Source organism: Macrosteles quadrilineatus, unplaced genomic scaffold (genome assembly GCF_028750875.1).
Source record: "Macrosteles quadrilineatus isolate MER2022 unplaced genomic scaffold, UCM_ALF_1.0 Scaffold_5__1_contigs__length_97177068, whole genome shotgun sequence".
Taxonomy (NCBI): domain Eukaryota; kingdom Metazoa; phylum Arthropoda; class Insecta; order Hemiptera; family Cicadellidae; genus Macrosteles; species Macrosteles quadrilineatus.
Window position 1 is genome coordinate 8,490,852 of NW_026542598.1, and position 21,497 is coordinate 8,512,348.

General features: G+C 34.0%; 3 protein-coding genes across 3 annotated transcripts; all 3 read left to right on the forward strand.

Annotated features, from left to right (window-relative positions):
* The first annotated feature begins 4,568 nt into the window (after window positions 1-4,568).
* Window positions 4,569-4,934, forward strand: LOC128994247 (uncharacterized). The gene has a single exon (XM_054418654.1). The coding sequence runs from the start codon at window positions 4,569-4,571 to the stop codon at window positions 4,932-4,934; it is 366 nt and encodes a 121-aa protein (XP_054274629.1).
* Window positions 4,935-5,916: 982 nt separating this feature from the next.
* Window positions 5,917-11,638, forward strand: LOC128994248 (uncharacterized). Its single transcript, XM_054418655.1, has 3 exons — window positions 5,917-6,423; window positions 6,805-6,989; window positions 11,495-11,638. Exons 1-3 carry the CDS (start codon window positions 6,246-6,248, stop codon window positions 11,636-11,638), a joined length of 507 nt encoding a protein of 168 aa, XP_054274630.1. The 5' UTR covers window positions 5,917-6,245.
* A 33-nt stretch (window positions 11,639-11,671) lies between these two features.
* Window positions 11,672-21,497, forward strand: LOC128995107 (protein Star-like). The gene is made up of 4 exons (XM_054420009.1): window positions 11,672-11,857; window positions 14,137-14,346; window positions 15,429-15,535; window positions 17,502-21,497. Exons 1-4 carry the CDS (start codon window positions 11,789-11,791, stop codon window positions 17,533-17,535), a joined length of 420 nt encoding a protein of 139 aa, XP_054275984.1. The 5' UTR covers window positions 11,672-11,788; the 3' UTR covers window positions 17,536-21,497.

Below are 21,497 nucleotides of genomic sequence, written 5' to 3' on the forward strand. Positions count from 1 at the left end.
GCATGATGGTTTTATTGATTATTTTGAGTAGGCGATAACTTCAATTTAAAATGCATGAGTTACCTGGGCATTTTACCACGGTTGATATATATTCTCTTTCAAAAATCTATGGAAAGCCCCGCATGTGAGGTTGCATTTGGCAATAACATAAATTATTCATGCGGTTCAACTCAAAGAAACGTTTGTACTTGTGAGGAGATTGCAGAAAATACATTTATTTAAAATACTACGAACTCTGAAAGATAGTTTAAGCCGTTATTTTCTCAAACCATGCAGAACGATACCTAATGCATATGTTTTTCTTTGGATTAGAACCTATTCAAAATTACTAATGCACTGTTATAGACTAATCGTGTTGAAAACGTATATAATGATTAACTTACAATGTTTGCGTGAAATGTATAAGTTGGTTTATATTGACAACTTGAATGTCTTAATGTCTTTTATTGACGTCTACTGACTACTGTATTTCAATTTATGTCAAACAGATGTTTTTAGTTAGTCAACTATTGACATCCTAATTAGTAAGCTATTACCCACGGCCTTCACCCTGTTTCACTTCATAAATTAATAAAACTATTGATTGGGTAAGTTAAACTGAAATAAACGAAACAGAAAACAGTAATAGCCTACAAACAAATAATCACACCTGATTTTAATAAGGTAATACATTGAAATAATAAGAAACAAATAAGTACAGTGTAAGTGTTTGAAGATAAAATAAAACCAAGATAAGATCAACCCTGTTTTAATACCAATTTCCAAAAACTCATCACATAAACAAAAACAAACAAAAAGTCAGCTGATAAATATTACAATTAAATATGGTATTTAAAGACAGTACATACAGTTAAGGTATTTTTAGCATTAGGTATATGGAAAGTTCCCTTTAAAAAGGAATCACGACCTTAAAGGGCAATTTATGACATAATGGATAGTTTTGTGCAAGGTTTCTCGCCATGACGAACATTTTAAGTATATGGTTTATGGGGGTGTGACTTGTAGTTTTCTCAAAAGTTTATGGGTACTTAGGGATTTATATATCGATTATTTTGTTTGTCAAGTGTTATTATCGTCATAACATGTACTGAAGAACCAAACAAAATTTTAACACGTTAAGGTACAACAAGTTTTTTGTGTTGGTAAAAGAATACAATTTTAAACGTTTAGTAAATAACTTTTAATAAAATTAATTCTTTACAACAGAATACAGGTAAAGTCAGAGAAATATATGGGGATATGTTGATTACTTTTGGTATGAATAGTTAAAAATATTATTTTTACAACATAATAGGCTATGTAATTATTTTTCTATAGTTTGTTGATTTAATGTATTTTTAAAATACTTAAGTTTTGTGAGTTTTGAGTTTACGTACGTTATAAAATTTCTAAAAATTTAAGTTTACATAAATATTTTATGTGATAAATTTGTGTTTGCTGTAGGGAACGAAGCTTATATAATATAATAAATTATATATAGTACTATAAGACCGAGCATTGCTCATAGTGTTTAATTTATTTAGAAGGTAAACAACATAAAGCTTTCATACATCTATAATTTGCAATAGTTTTTTGTTTTATTAAAAACAATAATAAAAACACAGTCTAAAACATGTAATGAAACAAATTACATGAAAATTATTAAATTAAACATTTAAAAAAATTATATTTCATTTATTTTTTAATCAATCTTTTTGAGCTTGGTCTCGTTTGATAGCAAATTTTAAATTCTAAATAAAGGAGTTTGTCTGTTTACTTACGCGACACCCTGTATTATATGCATTATTCGTATTTAGCTATCGAATTAAGATGGATGTGAACAGGATATGAGGAGGAAGATAACTACAGTAATCATATTATCGCACAGGTGAGGTGGTAAAGTGTTGGCTTATGAGAAAGCACTAGACCTAGATAGCGAAGTTTAATGTGCAAGATACATATCGTGCACACACTGCTAAGTACATTTAAACTACCCTGGTTAATATGGATATACCATTTTAATGGTTTTTACCACAGTTTTAAATTTTAATAAAAACCTATAAGCCCCCTTATTTTGTTTAACTGAATCATTTGTCGGTATAAAGCGAAATAGATTGTTTTGCTTGATTTTTATTATCAAACTAAGTTAAATGAATTATTGTTATGATGTCTCAATAACAACAATCAAATATTTTATTTTACTATTGGTTATTTAATATCATTGTTACAACACAAAATTGCATTTAAAAACATTATTATATTCAATTTGTGCTCACACAGAGCAATGGACCTGTTATTTGATTATAGATATGTGCATTGTGAAAAACATATGCTTGAGAAAAACAAAACTTCATTAATCTACAGGTATATTTTTACGTGTTGTGGTCATTAAACAAAAAACTTTGAACTATTTCAAAGTCAAGTTTATAATTTGTTTAGTTTTTTTTTTTATAATTTTACTTCATTGTCTCTCCTAGCAGTATCACGAAACCATTAAATCTCAATGAGAAATAATAATGGCCATAAATATTACATGTTTTCCTTTAACAAGTACAGATAGAGTTTAATGGTGAAAAACTCGCGATGTTTTAATTAACACATGTACATTACAATACATTATTCGAAAAACTAATTGAGTGCGAACGTTATAATAGCAACACTAATGAAATTATTTCCCCATTTAAATTTCCTCTGTTTTTAATATTGATTAAAAGCAACTAATTACCAAACTTAATTACTAATTAATTTTGCATTTGGCCAACCAAGTAAAATGGAATTATTAGTCGTAATAATTGGTTTCTGTTTCCATATTAAACTAATTTATTGTTTTCAATTTATATTCTTTACTGGCGTTTAACTTGCCTAAAACTACTATTACAATGCTATTACATAAAATATTTGCATAGATTCTTGATAATGTTTAAGTACGAGGGTTTTTTTGCAGTGTTTACTTTTTACTAACTACTAGCCGCTATTCCCGTGCCTTGCAACAGGGATGCAAAAGAAACAATTTTGGTTTCTTGAAAATGATAGCAAGCAGCTTGAGAACGCTAAATAGAACAATTATTATGTTCCCTAGACCTGCTGTATGAGGATAGACTTTTATTAATTTACTATTTGTATTAACTGGCTACATAAACATAACTGTAAAAAAATCCATCCATTCCATGTATCACAGCTTTTTGTTTCTGCTTGGTACAAATTAGCTGTTGTCATATATAAAAAAAATAATAATAGTGCTGCACCCTGTTGGTAAACCTATTAACTTTTTTATACTTTTGAACATCAATCAAATTGTCTAGTTGAAACAGCTGTTAAGATTTTTTAATTCCATTTAAATATAAGTACTCATAAGGTTAACATGCGGAAACTCCAGAGCCACTGGGGCGGAGCCGATTGGATGGATCACGAAATTGATGGTGTATACACCTATTCCATGAAATTCTACTCGTATGTACCAATTTTCGTGGCAATCGGTCCAACAGTGTCTGAGCTCATAATGTTCAAATATATATATATATATATACTAATTTACTCTTTTATAAATATAGATTATCCTAAAAAAAATATTTTTATGTTGTTACATTTTAAAGTCAAATTATAGTTCTTTGGCGAATTTCCCATATAGGGAATATTAGATATTACCGTAGTACTCATAGTAAGACCTGGACCCCGGGACCGATTTACTTTTTCGTGTTAAGGTCCCTCGAGGCCAAAAAGATCATCCGTTCAAATTCATATATATAATTCATATGTAGAGCTCAAAAAACATATAATTTGGTATATTGAAGCGTTGTTATGCGCCTAATAATCGAATACAAGTTAGCAGATAACCAAGATTGGACATGAGATAGCATCTCACATTAAAACAGATTTAGGTCAGTAGGCCTATACATCAATCACTTTGTCTGTAATTGACACAATTGAGATGTTTTAAACCATAAATAAGATATTACTCAGTTCTTTGAAGGAATCAAATGAATAATTGAAGAATGAAATATAGTTATACAATTGTTCAATTATGTTTACTAATACAGACCGTGCCACTCCCCAGACCGTGTCACCATCAGATCATGTCACCACCATACCGCGCTATCACTTTACAGTGCCACCCCTCAGACCGTGCAAACACTATGTACCATGCCACCCCAAGTACGTGTCACTATCTTACCGTAGCACCCACGGCCACCTTTAACTCCAGGCCGCGGCCTTCGAAGTGGCAACATCGCAAGCAGGGTTGTAACAGCTGTTTTGTTTTGAGGCAGCTAATGGTTGTGTATGTTTTAAGAATACGAAAGCTTGGTTACTGGTCTATGCAAATTTCGACTCCTCTTTAAATGTGCAAAAATATATAATCAATTAAAATTTTGTTTTGTTTTTCAATTCTATATGTTATATTTTCAATCTGTTATTAAATTTATGTTCATAAATTTAAATTAAAATGAATACGCAAATTAATGAGCTGGTATTACCTGTCTGTCATGTTATCTTATGGGAAGTCTTGCGCTAGACAACACTACTTGCAACGTTGCCAATTCTACCAGGCCCCGGCCTGGAGTTAAGGGTGGCCGTGGTAGCACCACCATACCATGCTACCACACTACTGTGCCACGCCCCAGACAGTGCTATACTCCAGACCGTTCCACCACCCTACCGTGCCACCACTATACCATGCCACCAATACCATGCTACCACACTACTGTGCCACGCCCCAGACAGTGCTACACTCCAGACCGTTCCACCGCCCTACCGTGCCACCCCTCAAACCGTGCCACCACTATACCATGCCACCAATACCATGCTACCACAATACTGTGCCCCACCCCAGACAGTGCTATACTCCAAACCGTGCCACCACCATACCATGCCACCCCTCAGATCGTTCCACCACTATACCTTGCCACCCCCAAGACCGTGCCACACCAGGGACAGTGCCAGCACTAGAGATGTTTTAAACCATAAATAAGATATTACCCAGTCCTTTGAAAGAATCAAATAGGAAGGAATAATTAAAATGAAATATAGTTATACAAATGTACAATTATTTTCCCCAATACAGACTGTGCCACTCCCCAGACCGTGTCACCATCAGATCATGTCAACACACCGCGATATCTCTTTACGCCATCACAACCGAGCCGACACCACAGCGCCGTCACTTCACCATGCCTCCCCTCAGACCGTACTACCACTATAACATGCCACCCCCAAGTACGTGCCACCAATAGACCGTGCCACTATCAGAGTGCGGCTCCAAGCCCGTTCTACCCAAACATTGTTTTTAGGTGTTTAAGTCGAAGGTGGGATGGCTTAGGGTCATTAAGTCATTATTTCCCTACGCCAGATATATATCCGTTTTTCATTTCGGACTTTTACTAACCATTGTATAAACCAATTACTGGCATTTTAAATTATTCTTTAGTTTTTCTCTTGTTAAGTGGTCACTAAAATACAAGACCACGTTAAGTGCCATATTTTCACTATTTTCTAAATTAAAATATTATTGAGATTGAGACTGTATTTAATAATATATTTTTAAGCCAATAGTTCTCCACTAGACCAAACGAACTGATTTTAGTTTACATCAATGGCAACGCATTCAAACAATACCATACTTTGGACACACACCAAGAAAACTTCATATTTTTCATATTAATTAAAGATGAAGATTAAACATTCATTATACAAAAATGCATTCATACGTTAACACTTTAAAATGGGTTTTGCTTTATAACCTTTTATCCAAGGGAGTATGGTTTATGTATGTTATATTCATTGTATATGTATGAAAACCCATATAGTCTGAAAATATTGTAGTAAATGTTAGCAAGTAGTGGCTAACTTGTTTGTAGAAACAGCTGTTGTTGATTCAGGTCAGTGAAGTCTGCTGAGCTGTCTGCTTCAAACGGGAACGGGCTTTAAAAAATATACAGTACAGTGAAGTGTCAAGCGAAAACTTATCGTGCCTTGTTCACGTTAAAATTGTAGGATGTCGTAATTGCAACATTTAAGTTCTTATATATATTTTATTTTACTTTAAGCCACCATAAATTATATTTTATCCACGTTTGTTTAGTTAATGTTGTATAGACACGCTTTTATATCTCTCAAATACAATTTAGAGGTTAAGTAATGCTTGCTTAGTCTGTGGTCTAAGTTATAATCTTTATTTTCAAATTAGTTTGTATAAACTAACTGAATTTATTACATCAATAACAATTATGGAATTTTTTGTTGAACTATAACGTATTTCCAATATCAGAAGGATGATGAACTATGCAATCAAACCTAGATCAAGGACTTTCTTTAAAAATTTTAGATTGTGGATTTGTCTGATCATCAGTAGTATGGTCATTTTCACCTTGATTTTGTTTAACAGACAAAATGATTTGGGAATCAAAGTATATGATTCTACAGTAAAATTTCCTGAGATTCTCAGGGCTGGTAAGTTGACCTCATTTAGTTTGTTAGCGTTAGCTTAGGTTACCCATGTATGCCTGGATCACTGCTACAAACCTGAGACATTGATTTTTTTATTTGTTCTGTCTCGTATTAAATTTACCAACCTGTGTTAGGTTACATATCGGAGAATTGATATCTCAATTTTATTACATTTTCATTAAATTGTACTTAGGCTTATTAAGTTACTGTACACACCTTTAATTTTGAAAGCCTAGCTGCTGTAAGTTATGTTAGGCTAACTAAAGCAAAGTATAATTAAAGTCCATTCCATAACCAATGGATCCAGTTTGGCCTACTAACTTTCTGCTTATAGAGCTTGATTTTAATTTAACAGAGCATTTAATTTTTATTTACCTGTAACAGGGAAATTCCTGACTGGAGAGATTCTTGCAGCAGATGATACTAAAGTGATAAAGCGGCTAGCAAGCAATTTCTTAGTGCCTCCTCCTGAAGTAGGACCTAAATTTAAGTACAACCTAGAAAATCCCAAGCTTAAAGATACTTCAATGGGACAAGCTGAACAGATTAGAAAAGTTCTAAACAATAAGGTAAGTTAGGTAGGCCTACCGTAACCTTACATCGAGCAATATGCTATCTAGGTTAAGAAAATGTCAATCTTTATATGCCTAGGGCCTTTGAATGGAACGTATAGGCCTACAGCAAAGAGTTACTAAGATTACCTACTACTGCCTATTGTTAAAATTTAGTGGCGTGTAAGTTAGGTAACCATTAAATTGCTGCCATTGTTTCGCTGTCTGTTGCCCTATCGACTGAGCCGCCGATCATCTAGTCTTCAGTTTTCTTGAACGTACAATTTTTAGGAAAGGCCTAGGCCTACTTCTGGTTAACTCAGCATTAACTTACACTATCATTGGTGGGTAGCCTTCAGCCTGCAGAGAACCAGTAACTTTTTATCGGTTTAAATATCGATATACAGGGATTATACTCGGTTCGATAAATTAATTCTTAAATTTTTTTCTCGATTTAAGTTAAATATTGAATCAAGTTATGATCTCTTTACATTTTTATTGGTGTTTATTAAATGTTAGTGACGTATAAATAAGTTAGGTATTCAATCAAAATCTAAATATATTCTATGCACAAAACAACAATAACCAAAACTTATCGATATGATTAGGCTAACGCATAGGGTAAAAAATGGATAGCCTAGTTTCTTAAATTGTTAATCATAAAAATTTTAGCTATGTTTAAACACGAGGAGGATTGTGCGAGATTTCTGTCGAAAAGTGAAAATTGCTCGTGTTATTTAGCGTCGTAAACAGAGTATTTTTACCAGTGTTTTTACGGGGCTCTAGTGCATTTTGCTATTCCACGTGTAAACCATGGCTTACAATAATGTTCCTATTGAAGAAAGATCTTCTGTTCCTGCAACTCAAACTAATGCAGTGACTGATGACAGTAAAAAATGGACTGATTTAGAAACAGAGAAATTAACTTGATCGTTGTTTATAAAGAAAATTTTTTGGAATGTCACATTGACTTCAGGAGTAGAGCAAACAAACATGAAATTGTGCAAGATATCAGCGCAAAGATCAACACCGATGTTGCAGAAATGGCATAATTTTTTTAAAAACATCAAGCATTGTAGCAAATTTTCCCCAGTTAAGTTTCATGTTGGTGGATACCGTTAATTCTTCTATCAGTTGTGGGTGAACCGATAGTGATACTGCTTCAAGAACTTCACAGCCACAAAATTCCTACGAAGCCACAATGAATTTCGCATCATGTTGCTGAAAGTCATCAGTGTCAGGCTTGTAGTCTTTTGTAGGTGGGCGACTTCTCTTAGGCCTACTTGCAATTAAGTTATTTTTAATTATTTCTTGTCTTCCGAAACGATTTCCCAGCAAATTTAACATTTCTTTTACATTCTCGGGATGTATCAATAGAGGGTTGAAATCATATCTTCCGCTTTTACAGACAGGGACTTCTGTCGTCTGAAGATTCTCTAGGTCCATATAATCATTCAATTCAGTCGAAAACGATTGTACTCAGTTAAACCTGTAAGCGAGCCATTGATCAAGATCTCCTAGCTTGGCAGAGGTGATAAAACCGTAGCAGGCATCTTGTCTCCAACCAATTTTTCTTCCTTGGTTAAATATCATATATTTTTACCATGCATTTCCAATTGATTCAAACTCTTTGTCGTTTGGATAATTTTGAGGTTGAGGGCACCAATGCTCAAAATTGAACAATTTAAATTCTTAACTAATAAAATAAGTCATGCTCTTTGGTTTACAAACTCCCATTGATTTTACTAACCATGACACCCTCAACTATCAACCACTAATCACAAGCATTTGTCAAAATAAAACATGTGGGTAGAAAAAGTAAACTTATAAAATAAAAACATAACATTTAATTTGTAACTAGCTAAAATCATAGATTAAACATACTCCCTTAGTAGATTTTCCATCCTTATGGAAAAGCCAAAGGCAATTTTATCGTTAGTTCTGTCTGGTGCAGTGTAGAGGTTGTGTTTTTTTTTTACAATTAGTTTCTTGTTAGGCCTATTTATTAATTTAAAACCCTGTTAACAAAAAAAAAACAAAAAAAAACTATATAATCGTAAACAATAACTAACTCATCCTCCAGTTATATATAACCATTCAGTAAAGCAAAAATCATTAAATTAACTTTACAGTGTGTCCACATTCTGGAAAGTCAGGGATAGTCATGGAAAGTCATGGAAAAAATGTTGGTCATTGAAAGTCAGGGAAATAGGCAAGAAGTCATGGAAAGTCATGGAAATTTCCAATTATGGATGGATTTCAGGGGAGCATTCAATACTCTAGTCAGCTGTAACCCGGACTGTTGTCGATGAAAGATCCATTTTTCACGATTTTTCACAAATGTTCGACAATTCAATTTATTACAGTTGTATTATTTTATGAGTTTTCCGTTTGTTTTAGTTCATTGTTGTACCTATTGTACTCCATTGTTATCTGTTATTACATATTTCAGTATTTACTGCAAAATAACATGTCCAGGCAGTTATATTTGTGTGTGTATGTTATATTATAATTTGCGTGTAAAGTTCGTGAGTCATGGAAATCAATGGTAAATGGTCATGGATAGTCATGGAAAGTCATGGAAATTAATGACAAATTTTTTGTGGACACCCTGGAAGAAATAATAGAAACAATATTTTGCAACACTAGCAAGACAGACATGGTACTAGACACCAAAAACGAGCTTATTAATTTACAATGAGATGGGAAGTCTACTTGTGTTGGGTAGCTTATGCTGAAATTTACCAAAACCTGGTTTTGGGCTAGTAGGCTACCTAATAGATATTCATAATTTAAGTTTTTTCTAAATACCAGACCGTCACACACCTTTTGTAGCAACTGTTAAAACTAGTATTAAAATTAGGCCTACATTGGTAAGTGCATATCCGAGACGGTTTACAAGGCACTCTCACATATAGAGCTAAAAGTCCTTCTTTAAACTTGAAAACCAGCCAACTAGGCTACATGGATTATCGGTCGTAATTGAAAATTATGTATATGTTGCAGAAAACAATTTCTTCTTACAAAATGTTATTAAAACCCATTTTGACCTCATCCACCCAGCTTTGAGGAACAAGGTTTTTTTTTAGTCTAACATATATATAACCAGTGCTCGATTTGCAGGGGAACGCGGCGTAATACAGTTCCGGTACCTCTCTTCAGAAAGATAGAAATATTGGCATAAATAGGTACTAATCACATTAAATAGAGGTTATAGTTCTGTCACCTAATTTTTATACAAATCGTGCACTCGATTTAACATAAACAATAGAACTACTTTGTTGTGTCTAGGCCTACTTTTAACAGGACATATTATGGCAGCCAAACAGTCTCCAAACACTCACATTTCTATACTTCTCATAGGACTTAAAATCCTGTAAAAAAAACCAAGTAGTTGTCACAGAGATGAAAATTAAATGTTGCCTTGTTTTCAAATATATTTATAAATGTGATATCAAAAGTGCACCAGTGCAGGTTTCTTTACTTAAATAACTATAAAAAGATTAATGTTTCGCTATAGTAAAAACAACATTAGTTTCATGTTTCACAGTTGTTTGACAGCCTGATACCACTTATACATAGAGGAATCAGAGCAGAACAGTGCACCCGTGCAAGGTTGTATTAGTTGCCTTTGAACTGAGACTAATTATTTGGCATTAATTGTTTCTTCACAATATTCTTTAACTGTCGCATTTAAAGATTTGATAGCTATACCAATGATCCTCAAAATACTCAATAATATAATAGTATGTGTACTGTGGGCTTGTCTTATCAATTTTACATGTATCATAAACACTGAAATCATTTATCTTAACAACTTTAATGACTAGATAACTTTTTATCTGATCATTAATGCCTATATACTTAAGCACCTAGTACTGTTGAACTATAATTGTTTGTTGGTTTGACTGTTTTCCAGTTTAAGCTGAGAATTTATGACCCCGAACAGGTTAACCACACTAGATAGGGTGGTTTTGAATTAGTTGAATTAATCTTTGGGCAGCTGAGTGGATCATCAAGGTAGCTGATTCAATCATGAAAAAGTCCATTTACATTATTTTACAAAATGAACCCAGCTTTTCTTGATCATTGGGCTTTATATAAATAGTCCCAGGTATCAGTTTTGTAAAAGACGGAGGATACAAGTTCAGCACTGGTCACACTCTTATTAATTAAAAATCCCTACCATTGGTCATTTGTAGCAAAGATCTAATTCTTTAGCCAAGACCATTAATTAAAAGCCCAATGATACGGGGCAGCTGAGACCAACTTTCATTCATAGAGTAACTAATGTACAAATATTTAAAGAACCCTAACCTGACCTATCTTGGCTAATTCAATTACTAACCAATCATAAAGATTGCTAAAATCAATTAAATTAACACTAATTAAATTTGAACCACTTCTATTTCTTGTTTTGTTGATTAATCAGCTACTGTACTTTATTACACCTCTAATACTATCAAGCATTTCTAGAGTTTAAGACTGAATGCTAACTACTGGTACAATTGTTTGTTCATCAGAGGAACGGGTTCTTCATAGAGTGTGGTGCGCTGGATGGTGAGACTCGCTCCAACACTCTCTACCTGGAGAGGTTCCTAGACTGGACAGGACTGCTGATAGAGGCAGATCCCCTCAACTTTAGCCAGATACTCCACATAAACTAATAATTACAATTGTTTGCTCATCAGAGGAACGGGTTCTTCATAGAGTGTGGTGCGCTGGATGGTGAGACTCGCTCCAACACTCTCTACCTGGAGAGGTTCCTAGACTGGACAGGACTGCTGATAGAGGCAGATCCGCTCAACTTCAGCCAGATGCTTCATAAGAACCGCCGAGCCTGGCTGTCTCCGACCTGCCTCAGCAAGACAACACATCCGCAAGTGGTAGGCTATGTCATTAAAATAACATTAGAGAGTACACATCACAATCCCAAGTTAAAGTTGTACCATTAAGGAAAAACATTTGGACTAAAGTAACTTACAGTAGAACTCAGTGAATGTCAATCACTGACTCACGGGATAAAATACTAGTTATAATACAGTGGTACTAGGCAGCTGGCTCTACACAAGCCAATCAATATCATGCCACGATAGACTTTTCATACAATAGACACAATTGGCAGACGAAGAAGTTATGGAATGGATTACTGCAACTCTAAAAAGCTCTCCTTAAGATGATCCAAATAACTGAGAATCCAGTTGATTGGTATTACGATAATTGGAGTTTCATTAAAATTCACGTTTGTAGCCCCTGAGCTGTTGGAGATAATGTAACACTAAATTAGGCCTACCGCACACGACAGACTTTTTCTTGGCCGACTGTCTGACTGGAGTTGGGTGGACAATCGAAAAAGTCGTCAAGACTGTTTGGTCGTTGACTGTACAGTAGACGCCCTCTTATCCGGACACCTTTTAACCAGACTACACTCAGCGGGAATAACATCTCTTTAACCGTACAATTTTTATCAGCACATCGGTTTAACCGGGCTAGATCGGCAGGAAGTGGGGGGTGCTGAAGTTACTGTACTCGTGAGAAAGATTTGAGACCATGTGATCACGTGTCTAAATACAATGCTCTCCTAAAAATTAAGTCAAATACGTTTTTTTAACGAGTTTTTGAGGACGTCGGTTTAACCGGAAAAACTGTTACCTGGACTGGCCTCGGTCCCGAGGAGTCCGGATAAGAGGGAGTCTACTGTAGGTGCGGCCACGACTGTTTAGTCGTCTTTCGAGTGTTAAAAAGATGTATATGACAGAAACCGCTCTCATATTATTGTGTGTTTCTTATCAGATTTTGTGCATGAAAACGTAAAAGAAAAGAAAATACTGGGTCCATCCAATTCATAGTCTGAGAACCTTGAAAGGCCAATTTAACTTTTATACTCAGATTTGAGGAAATATCAGAACAAATTGTTCATGTACTCACGAATGAGTGTTGATAGTTATTAATATTATGTCTGAATACTCCTACAAAGACTTTTTATAAAGATCTGGATGGCCGTGCCACTTTATCAACTTTTTCGTCTTGTAAAACACTTGCACTTGACGCAGTCTGACAGACTTTTTAGTCGCCAGTGTGCGGGTTCTGGCTGTGGTCGGTCCGTGTGAACGTTCAGATTTACCACTATGGGGCCGACTTTGACTCCCGACTATGACAAAATAGTTGCCTGACAAAAAGTCTCTCGTGTGCGGTAGGCCTTTACATAATCCTATCACAGTTCAACAGATTTTGTTAAATTGGGACATGTTTTGGTATTAAAACACCAACGTCAGTTTCAAGTACTTGTACAGTTGATCAGTTGTAAACATCGTCAAAAGATAAACACAGTTATTAACACAACACAAACAAAATTACACAAGATAAGCACAAACAAAATTATGAAAAAGTACTAAAAGAAACATTGAAACATTTAAAAACAGGTTTGTTCTAACTAAAGTTGACAGAATGCACAGTTAGCAAGGGCCACACTCTGTGTACTGTGTTTACCTTCTGACGATGTTTACAACTGATCAACTCTACACTTACCTGAAGCTGAGATGGTGTTTTAACACCAAAACATGTCCTCATTTGACAAAATTTGTTGAGCTGTGACAGGATTACGTAAGTTCTGCTGTAGTTGAATGGAGAGTAATGCTGTCCGAGAGAGTAGGCTACCATCAGTTACTGATAACTGTCATATACACTGAGTTTTAGCCAAGCCAAACCAGTAGGAATACATACTGTACACTATGACATCTTTTATTTCACATTCGCAACTATCAAATTTTCTAAAACTTAGAAAGAAAAAAGAATTTTGACTTAGCACAACTGTTAGCAGCTTTTTTCAGTAAAAAACCAGCCACATCAGTGCATATAGATGGGATTAGTACCGGGGTATTAAAAACCAAAAAGTTAAGCTGTACGTCAAAGACATATTTAGTTAAAGGATTTTTCAATTTTATCACATTTTCGGTTCAATTTCAAAGGATGTTTTTGTTTCTTTCCGATATACCTTGACAAAATAACAATTAATGTGTGTTTTTAAGCACAAAGGAATTAATATTTAAATGAGGAAAGAGGAAACATTAAAAAGTAAACTGAACCACCGACTCTCTTGCATTTTACACGAGTCATCACAGCATCGCCGGTTTTTTATAGTACACTCATCCAGTTGTGTTTTCAGGTTTCGTTCAAGCAGGACTTCAATGTGGGAAGGATATCAGACAAGAACATAGGTGAGGAGAGGCCAGGATATGTTGATGTTCAATGTTTCCCACTCTACTCCTACCTTCTAGCAATGAACATCACCCATGTAGACTACTTCAGCCTGGATGTGGAAGGGGATGAGCTGAACGTCCTCAAGACGATTCCATGGGACAAAGTAGACATTGATGTAAGTATGCTGCAGTAATATGAGCCTGCAGGTCAATTTGAGTTATGAATGGTTGAAATGACGAATGTAAAACCCAAGTAAAATGCGGGGAAACTTAAACTAATTGATGTAGTTAGTATACTGGTATTGAACTCATTACTATACTAGGCCTTTTTGGGTAGTGAACAATTCATGGTAATGCCTGTTAGGTATAAACTTATCTAACCTAAACGGAAATATATTGGATGAGATTAGATGTATACGACACCTCAACACCAGGGTATGTATTTTAATGCGAAGATGAGTGTTGAATAAATGAGTGCCAGCTTTGTTAACCAATAATCAAATGGTTCAGTAGCCAGTAGGAGTAACACAGAATAACATACAATGATATTAATGATATTATGCAACAATGTGAGTGTTACAATACTTTAATAGGCCTACTTTACTTTGAAAAGGCGACCATACGAATGTAGGTATTTTAAGCCAAGTATGAATGGAGATGATTGTAGGATGAGTGGCACGATCTTGTAGTCTTGTTAGTGACTAAGGCCGACACAGTTGTTAATTATTAGTCCATACTGCCAATGGCAACTAAGGGACCTACAGTTTATAGTGTTAATGAAACTGGTGTGAAATCAAACTTATCTTAATTTAAAAACAGAATAATGTTTTGGGCAAAGCACTAGTGACATGTGAGAATATTTATGTGGACTGTGTTTAAAAGGTTTTCCAGTAAGAGTAAGGATGAAAATCGCTCGGAATTCCTCTAACAGTAAGAGGTTTTTTGTTGAATCATGACATACTGAAAATTTTTATTTTGCCAATATACAAAATGATGTCGACTAATGTCTAACTTTAGGCCGTTGGCGTGAGCTACATAGGCAGTCTTGGATACTTTTTTTTAAATACTTTTCATTGAAATGGCGACCATACAAAGTAGGTATTTTAAGCCAAGTATGAATGGAGATGAGGATACGTTAATGAATGGAAATATTGTTGTCACACAACAATGTAATTGTAACCAAACCAAAAGTATTTAGTAATAGACTGCCTGTGTTCACGGGTAGTGAAATTATCTAATCATAAATCTCTTTTTTTAGACACTGTCAGTGGAGTTTGTCCATGTAAATGACGGTAAGGATTCCATCCGAGACTTTATGACATCCAAAGGTTATGTAGTTGCTGCAGAAGTCACTCATCCTGATTGGTTAGCTAACGACTTTATTTTCGTTAAAAAATCTCTTATCTCTTAAACAACTTTATCAGCCTAGGAAATTTGCCTACTAGAACTTAAACATTCTCTCGTATTTTAAGACATCCTTTTCTACCTTAGAATTCCCAAATGAATTTGTAAATACGATGTATACAGAGTGACAGAGTTTATTTAATAGTTTATATTCATTGTTTACAAGCTTTAGCTAAAATTTGTACGGTTGTGAGGGGTGTTGTATTATTAGATTGTATGATTTGTTGCACAAATTTAGTTTTATTACCTTCATGCTAGTCATTTTCAAATTTTGTGTTTTCTTATAATTAGAGTAAAACATGACAAGATGTTTGGTTTTTAATCACATTTATTTATGAAGCACACAGAGGAAAGGGATACCAAGATTGCTCAATAAGTATTTAATACTTTCAGTTAAAATGGTAGCCTTTAATTAAGTGATTATTATTGCAGAATTTTCCTTTTACTATCATACATGCAGAAGACTTTCAAGATGTTCTTAATTTTTTCTATGTATTGATAGCATTTCAAATGTTATACAATATCCCTAAGGTTTAGAGGTGAAACCATCAATCAACAAGAGATTTTTGACTTATATACGCTTACCTCCGTTAGTAGTCCAAAATTGCGTCTTATTTCAACTAATGTTGTTCAAAGCTTACATGTTTTGTTGCACTGCAACATTGTCAGAGCTTTATGTCAAAAACATCAAATAATATAGAATAAAACACGGAACATTTAAACATGAAATAACACGATAGCGCTATCATGACACGGCACGGCAGCGGTTGTAAGTAGACTAAGTCTACCTTATTCTATGTTTAAATTATTTGATGTTTTTGACATAAAGCTCCGACGATGTTGCAGTGCAACGAAACATTAAGCTTTGAAAAACATTAGTTGAAATAAGACACAATTTTGGACTACTGATGGAGGTAAGCCATTATTCGTAGTCCAGGGGCTATCAGAATGAATAATAAAAGAGATTATAAGTATAACCATTCATAATACTGTTAGACAGAATCATTAGTTAGGCCTATGTTTGGTTGTTCCAGTAGTATTTCCCATTAAAACTGTCCCAAAGATTTCTCAGAAGAGTTTGTTTTTAACTTTTTCTGAATGATCCAAAAACTATTTATACCAACTGCTTACACCCCAACCAAATATTTAATACTCGCTCCAACAAATTTGTTTTTGTGAACTTCAAATTGCCCAACATTTTTGCTTTAGCAATAGCTCAGTGTTTGTTAACAATAGCTTTTTCAATTGTTTCTAATCTTAGTAAATTGTGATATATTTTAAGAAACAGGAGTTTTCTAACCACAAGTTTACTAGCTAATTCTCATATATCTTTCTCACGTTTTGTCTATATCTTTTTAGTTGTAGTATTTACAACATAAGATAACTCTGGTTTATCATTTTGATTTGATAAATAAATAAAGCACACAAAACACGATTTAATTAATTTTGTTTAAAAGGATCTTTATCAAGAGTAAAAATAAAACAAGTCGTGATAAAATAAAAAAGTTAGAAATAAATTTCCGTTGTTTTTAGTGTAAATTTGGAAGTCTACGTATTTTAGGTAGGTTTATCAAGATTCCCCAGTCCTTTCTATGTAAGCCTATATAACTAAAAAACCAATTAATTTATAGGATTTTAAAATAAAATCATATACTCAAAGGCATTTATTAGGGTTTTTTTAGGATGAACAAATAAATGAAATATTAATTGTGTTTAAAAATAACTGCTTCTATAGTTTAGTTTGTTATCTTGTTAATATTTATATTTTCTATTGTTGTTATTTATTGGTTCTCATTTACTAGTTTTACAGTAGTTCAGATTTGTTTGGTCAGTTGAATGTCTTTAGTAAAAATAATATGATTCTGATTGATCCTAGTAATTAAATAACAAATTTACATTATTGTTTCAATTGTGATGTTCTTTGCAGTGTATTCATTCAACTTAACCTGTCTAATGTCTAAGACTGTGTATTTGCAGTGGAAGAAGTTTTTTAAATGTTTAAACATAGGATTACAAATTAAATTACTTTTTTGGATCGACAAGATTTAAGATTTAAACCAGATTTAACCAAGGTTAAAACAAGATTGTTATACAGGGTGACACAAAGGAACCGGACGTTTTTTAAATAAGTAGTAAACAGTAGTTAAAAGGAATAAAATAGTTTTAATACTGTACATAGTGAGGTAAACATTTGCCATTTGTTACAAAACAGTCATTTTTTGAAAATGACGTCATGAATATGGTGGCCATGTACTTATCTACAAATGTTCATTCTGGTCTGAAAATCATCTTAAACTCGGGTCAGGAGGTCTTGTTCAATGCCATTGATATCCTCTGTGATTGCAAACTTCAAATCCTCTAGAGTGCGTGGTTTGTGACCATGAACACGCTCCTTAAGAAACACCCAAAGGATATAATCACGAGTGGACAAGCCACGTGATCATGGCGGCCACAGTATGTCACCAAAGCGAGATCACCTTGTTAGGAAACATTAATTCAATGCTGCTCTCACTCTGGCGATGTTTTCGGGTGTTCTCGAAGGTCTAAGGGTGGTTTCTTTCTTGTTATATTCCCAGTTGTTCGGAACCCTGAAACCCATCTTAATAGCGTGTTCCGGCCTGGAACCGTTCAATGGCGTTCAATATCAAAATGTCGACTAAATTCCCGCTGGATTTGACGACGGATTCACCATTTCGGACCAAAGTATTGTATGCGAAAACGCGATGGTCTAGGGTCCACTGAGCCATTTCAACAAAAATGGCAAGCCTCACTGAAGGTAATGACATAACTTCAATCTTACTACCACGTGCGACAACAATGGAACAGCTGTTTAAAAAACGTCCGGTTCCTTTGTGTCACCCTGTATTTGTTATAATCAATGAAATATGAAATATTTTTGTTAATGTTTTTTTTTCTATCATTACTTGCATAATTTTATAACACTGTTAACTATTTATTTTTTATGTTAAGTTAGACAAATTTCTTATACCAAAGACTTTTATTTTAAAATTTCAGCAACAAAACTTAGAACAAATAGGGTCAAACATATTTCTTAAAAAGAAACATATTTCTTGAGTATTAATAATTATCTTAAATAACACTCTCTTTAAAAGGGTTACAATCATAGCTTTTTTGTGTTTCATTCGATTTAAGCATCAAATAAGTTGAGATGTAGCATCAGTAACAGTCTGTGATCCCTTTAATATTAAGTAAAATGACATGTCACAAGAAAAGGTTTGCTCAAAAAAAGTTTTATAAGTGCGTAAAAAAGAATGACAGTAAAAAAACAAAGGGCTAAGTAAAATATAGTTAACAATTTCTTCAGAAGGTAACAACTGTATTGTGTGCAGTAAAACATGTTGTTCTCTACTGGTATGTAAAATATTATACAGTCAAACAAGACATCAATTTATAACCCTAATTTATTATAACCCTAAGACGGAAATTTTGCCCAATGCGGGGATATAGAGGAAAGGGTCTATTATGGCAGAAAATAATGACCTTTCAAAAACATTTGTTTTGTCACCAAGCCACCAGCTATCTGAGACTTACCCTCCTCAAACCCCTGCTAACATTAACTTTCCTTGTGTGGTTGAAATTAAGGAAGACCCAACGTTTACTTAAACGATAGTGCAGCGTTTTCACCCCATTTGCAAAGTGCCTTGTCAGGGTGGTTTGACTGTAACCTTGCAGCAGAACTCTTATATTCCTAGGACCTTGATTTCGGAACCCACAAATTACAGCAAAGTAATATAAGAAGTTAAAAACAAGCGTTCCCAATAACTAAGCAGCATAAAGGTCAGAAATGTATTGACCAGTTTTTAAATTAATGGTATATACAATTTCTTGGCTTGTAAAACTTGTGTAGGAAAAATACACTATGTATTTATGGTATTTAAAATAAAATATCTGAATGCAATTTACTCTTGCTGAGCCCTTCAAGACTTGTTGACAGAAGGCGAGCGAAACTCAGGTTGGATATTACGAGAAGTAGGTTATTCTGAGAGTATTCTTCATGTGTGGGCTTTCGCAGCTGGTTTCATTGAAATCCGTAGTAATGGTTTGCGGCGTCAAGCAAGGGAAGTATGCATTCCTGCATTTCACGCGTGCGCCGATGACCTCACCCCAGCTATATGTATACCCTACCTGGACGAACTTCTCTGACTTAGTCTCAGCCTATGATGCCACTTCATAGTAAGAGCGAAACGTCTGGCAGTGAAATTCAACTGCCGACACGGTTGACGCCAAAAACCATCACCATGGATATTCTGAGAGTACTGTAATGAATATCCTGAGTTTATATATATATTTGGAGGAATTGGTTATTGTGAGATCAGATATTAGGAAATGTCCATTATCCTAGGATTGGATATTTGGGGAAGTATGTTATCCAGAGATCAAATATTTGGGAGAGTCCGTTATCCAGAGATCAGATATTTGGGATGGGGATGCTGGGGTTGTCCAATATACAGAGATCAGATATTTGGTTGAGTCTTTTATTCTGAGATCAGATATTTGGGGTGAGGTTGTCCATTATCCTCAGATAAAATATTTGGGGGAGTCCATTATCCTCAGAACATATATTTGTGGAAGTCTGTTATGCTGAGATCTTGTATTTTTGTGAGTCCAATTTCGGGATCAGAGATGTTGGGCAGAGGTGGTTATCCTGAGGTCAATATAGGGATTCTACTATAATAATAAAGAACAAAATACATAATTTATTTTTAATTTTAGGTCAGATATGACTAGATTATCAATGACGCTGATACATACCTGGATGTGTAAGGTTTGGCAGAAATGTTGTAAATATGAGTGATAGGTGAATGAGTGATAGCTTTGTTACTGACTCTCGGTTAGTTGCTAATTTAGCCACAGCTGTTTATTAAAATGTTAACGATCTATGGCAGCTGGGTCCAGTATTAAATCATCAAAAAGATTTAATGTTTAAAATTACCATAAAAGTTTTGACAAGTCTATGATAGATGAGGGATGAGTTAGTTAGGAGGTAAGGTATAATGTGGTGCTAATGAGAAATTGAAATAACATTTTAACTTAGGTAGCTTTGTAGTTATCCAAATCTAGGATCTCGATAGTTTGACCTACTTTTGTAGTACGGTAATGTTTGAAAACTAACAATATATTTTTGTAACATTTTAAACAAAAGCTTTTTTGTCCTGCTTCCACACTAGGTTTTGGAATAGTAGACTTTTAAATTATCACATGCTAAACCAAGAATGAATAATATTTTTTGTCATATTGCAGCAAATACAGGTTGTTTTAAATGCATGTGCTATGGGTCTAAAGTAGCATTTTTACTCTCTAGGGAGTAAAAATCATCTGTTGTAAACAGTTGTAAATATCGAAGGTATAATGTACTGTAACTCAATTGCAATAGACTAAATGATTGAATCACTTAAGCTGACAGCTGCTTAATTGCTTTAGCAGAATTGAAAACAAGCTGGAAGTCGTTTTGAGAGGTTATCTTGACATAAACATTATTTCGTTTTCTAGCTTAGTTTGTTAATTAATGCTGCAATATGGTGAAAAATATAGTTCACCACACGGACAAAAAGAGTCACTTTAGGCTCTAGTGATGAAATATACTATTTTCTTTGTTTATATTTTATACAAATAAGGCACACACTGCTTAGCTACTTATGAAATCATTTATTTTAAAAATGTTGAAGTTTAAAGTATTTTTTATAATATTTATAGCAGTATTTTCATGTTGTTTTATGTATAATAATTTATATATTTAAATATTGAATTTAAAAGATGTAAATGTTTACTGTTAGTAGAGTTTATGAATTGCAATTGTTTAACTTATGTCAACTCCAAGTCCTATATATTATAGTAATTTGTCCATAATAGTGGAATGAGTTAAGAGGTTATAATATAATTTGTTTGGTAATACAAAATGTTA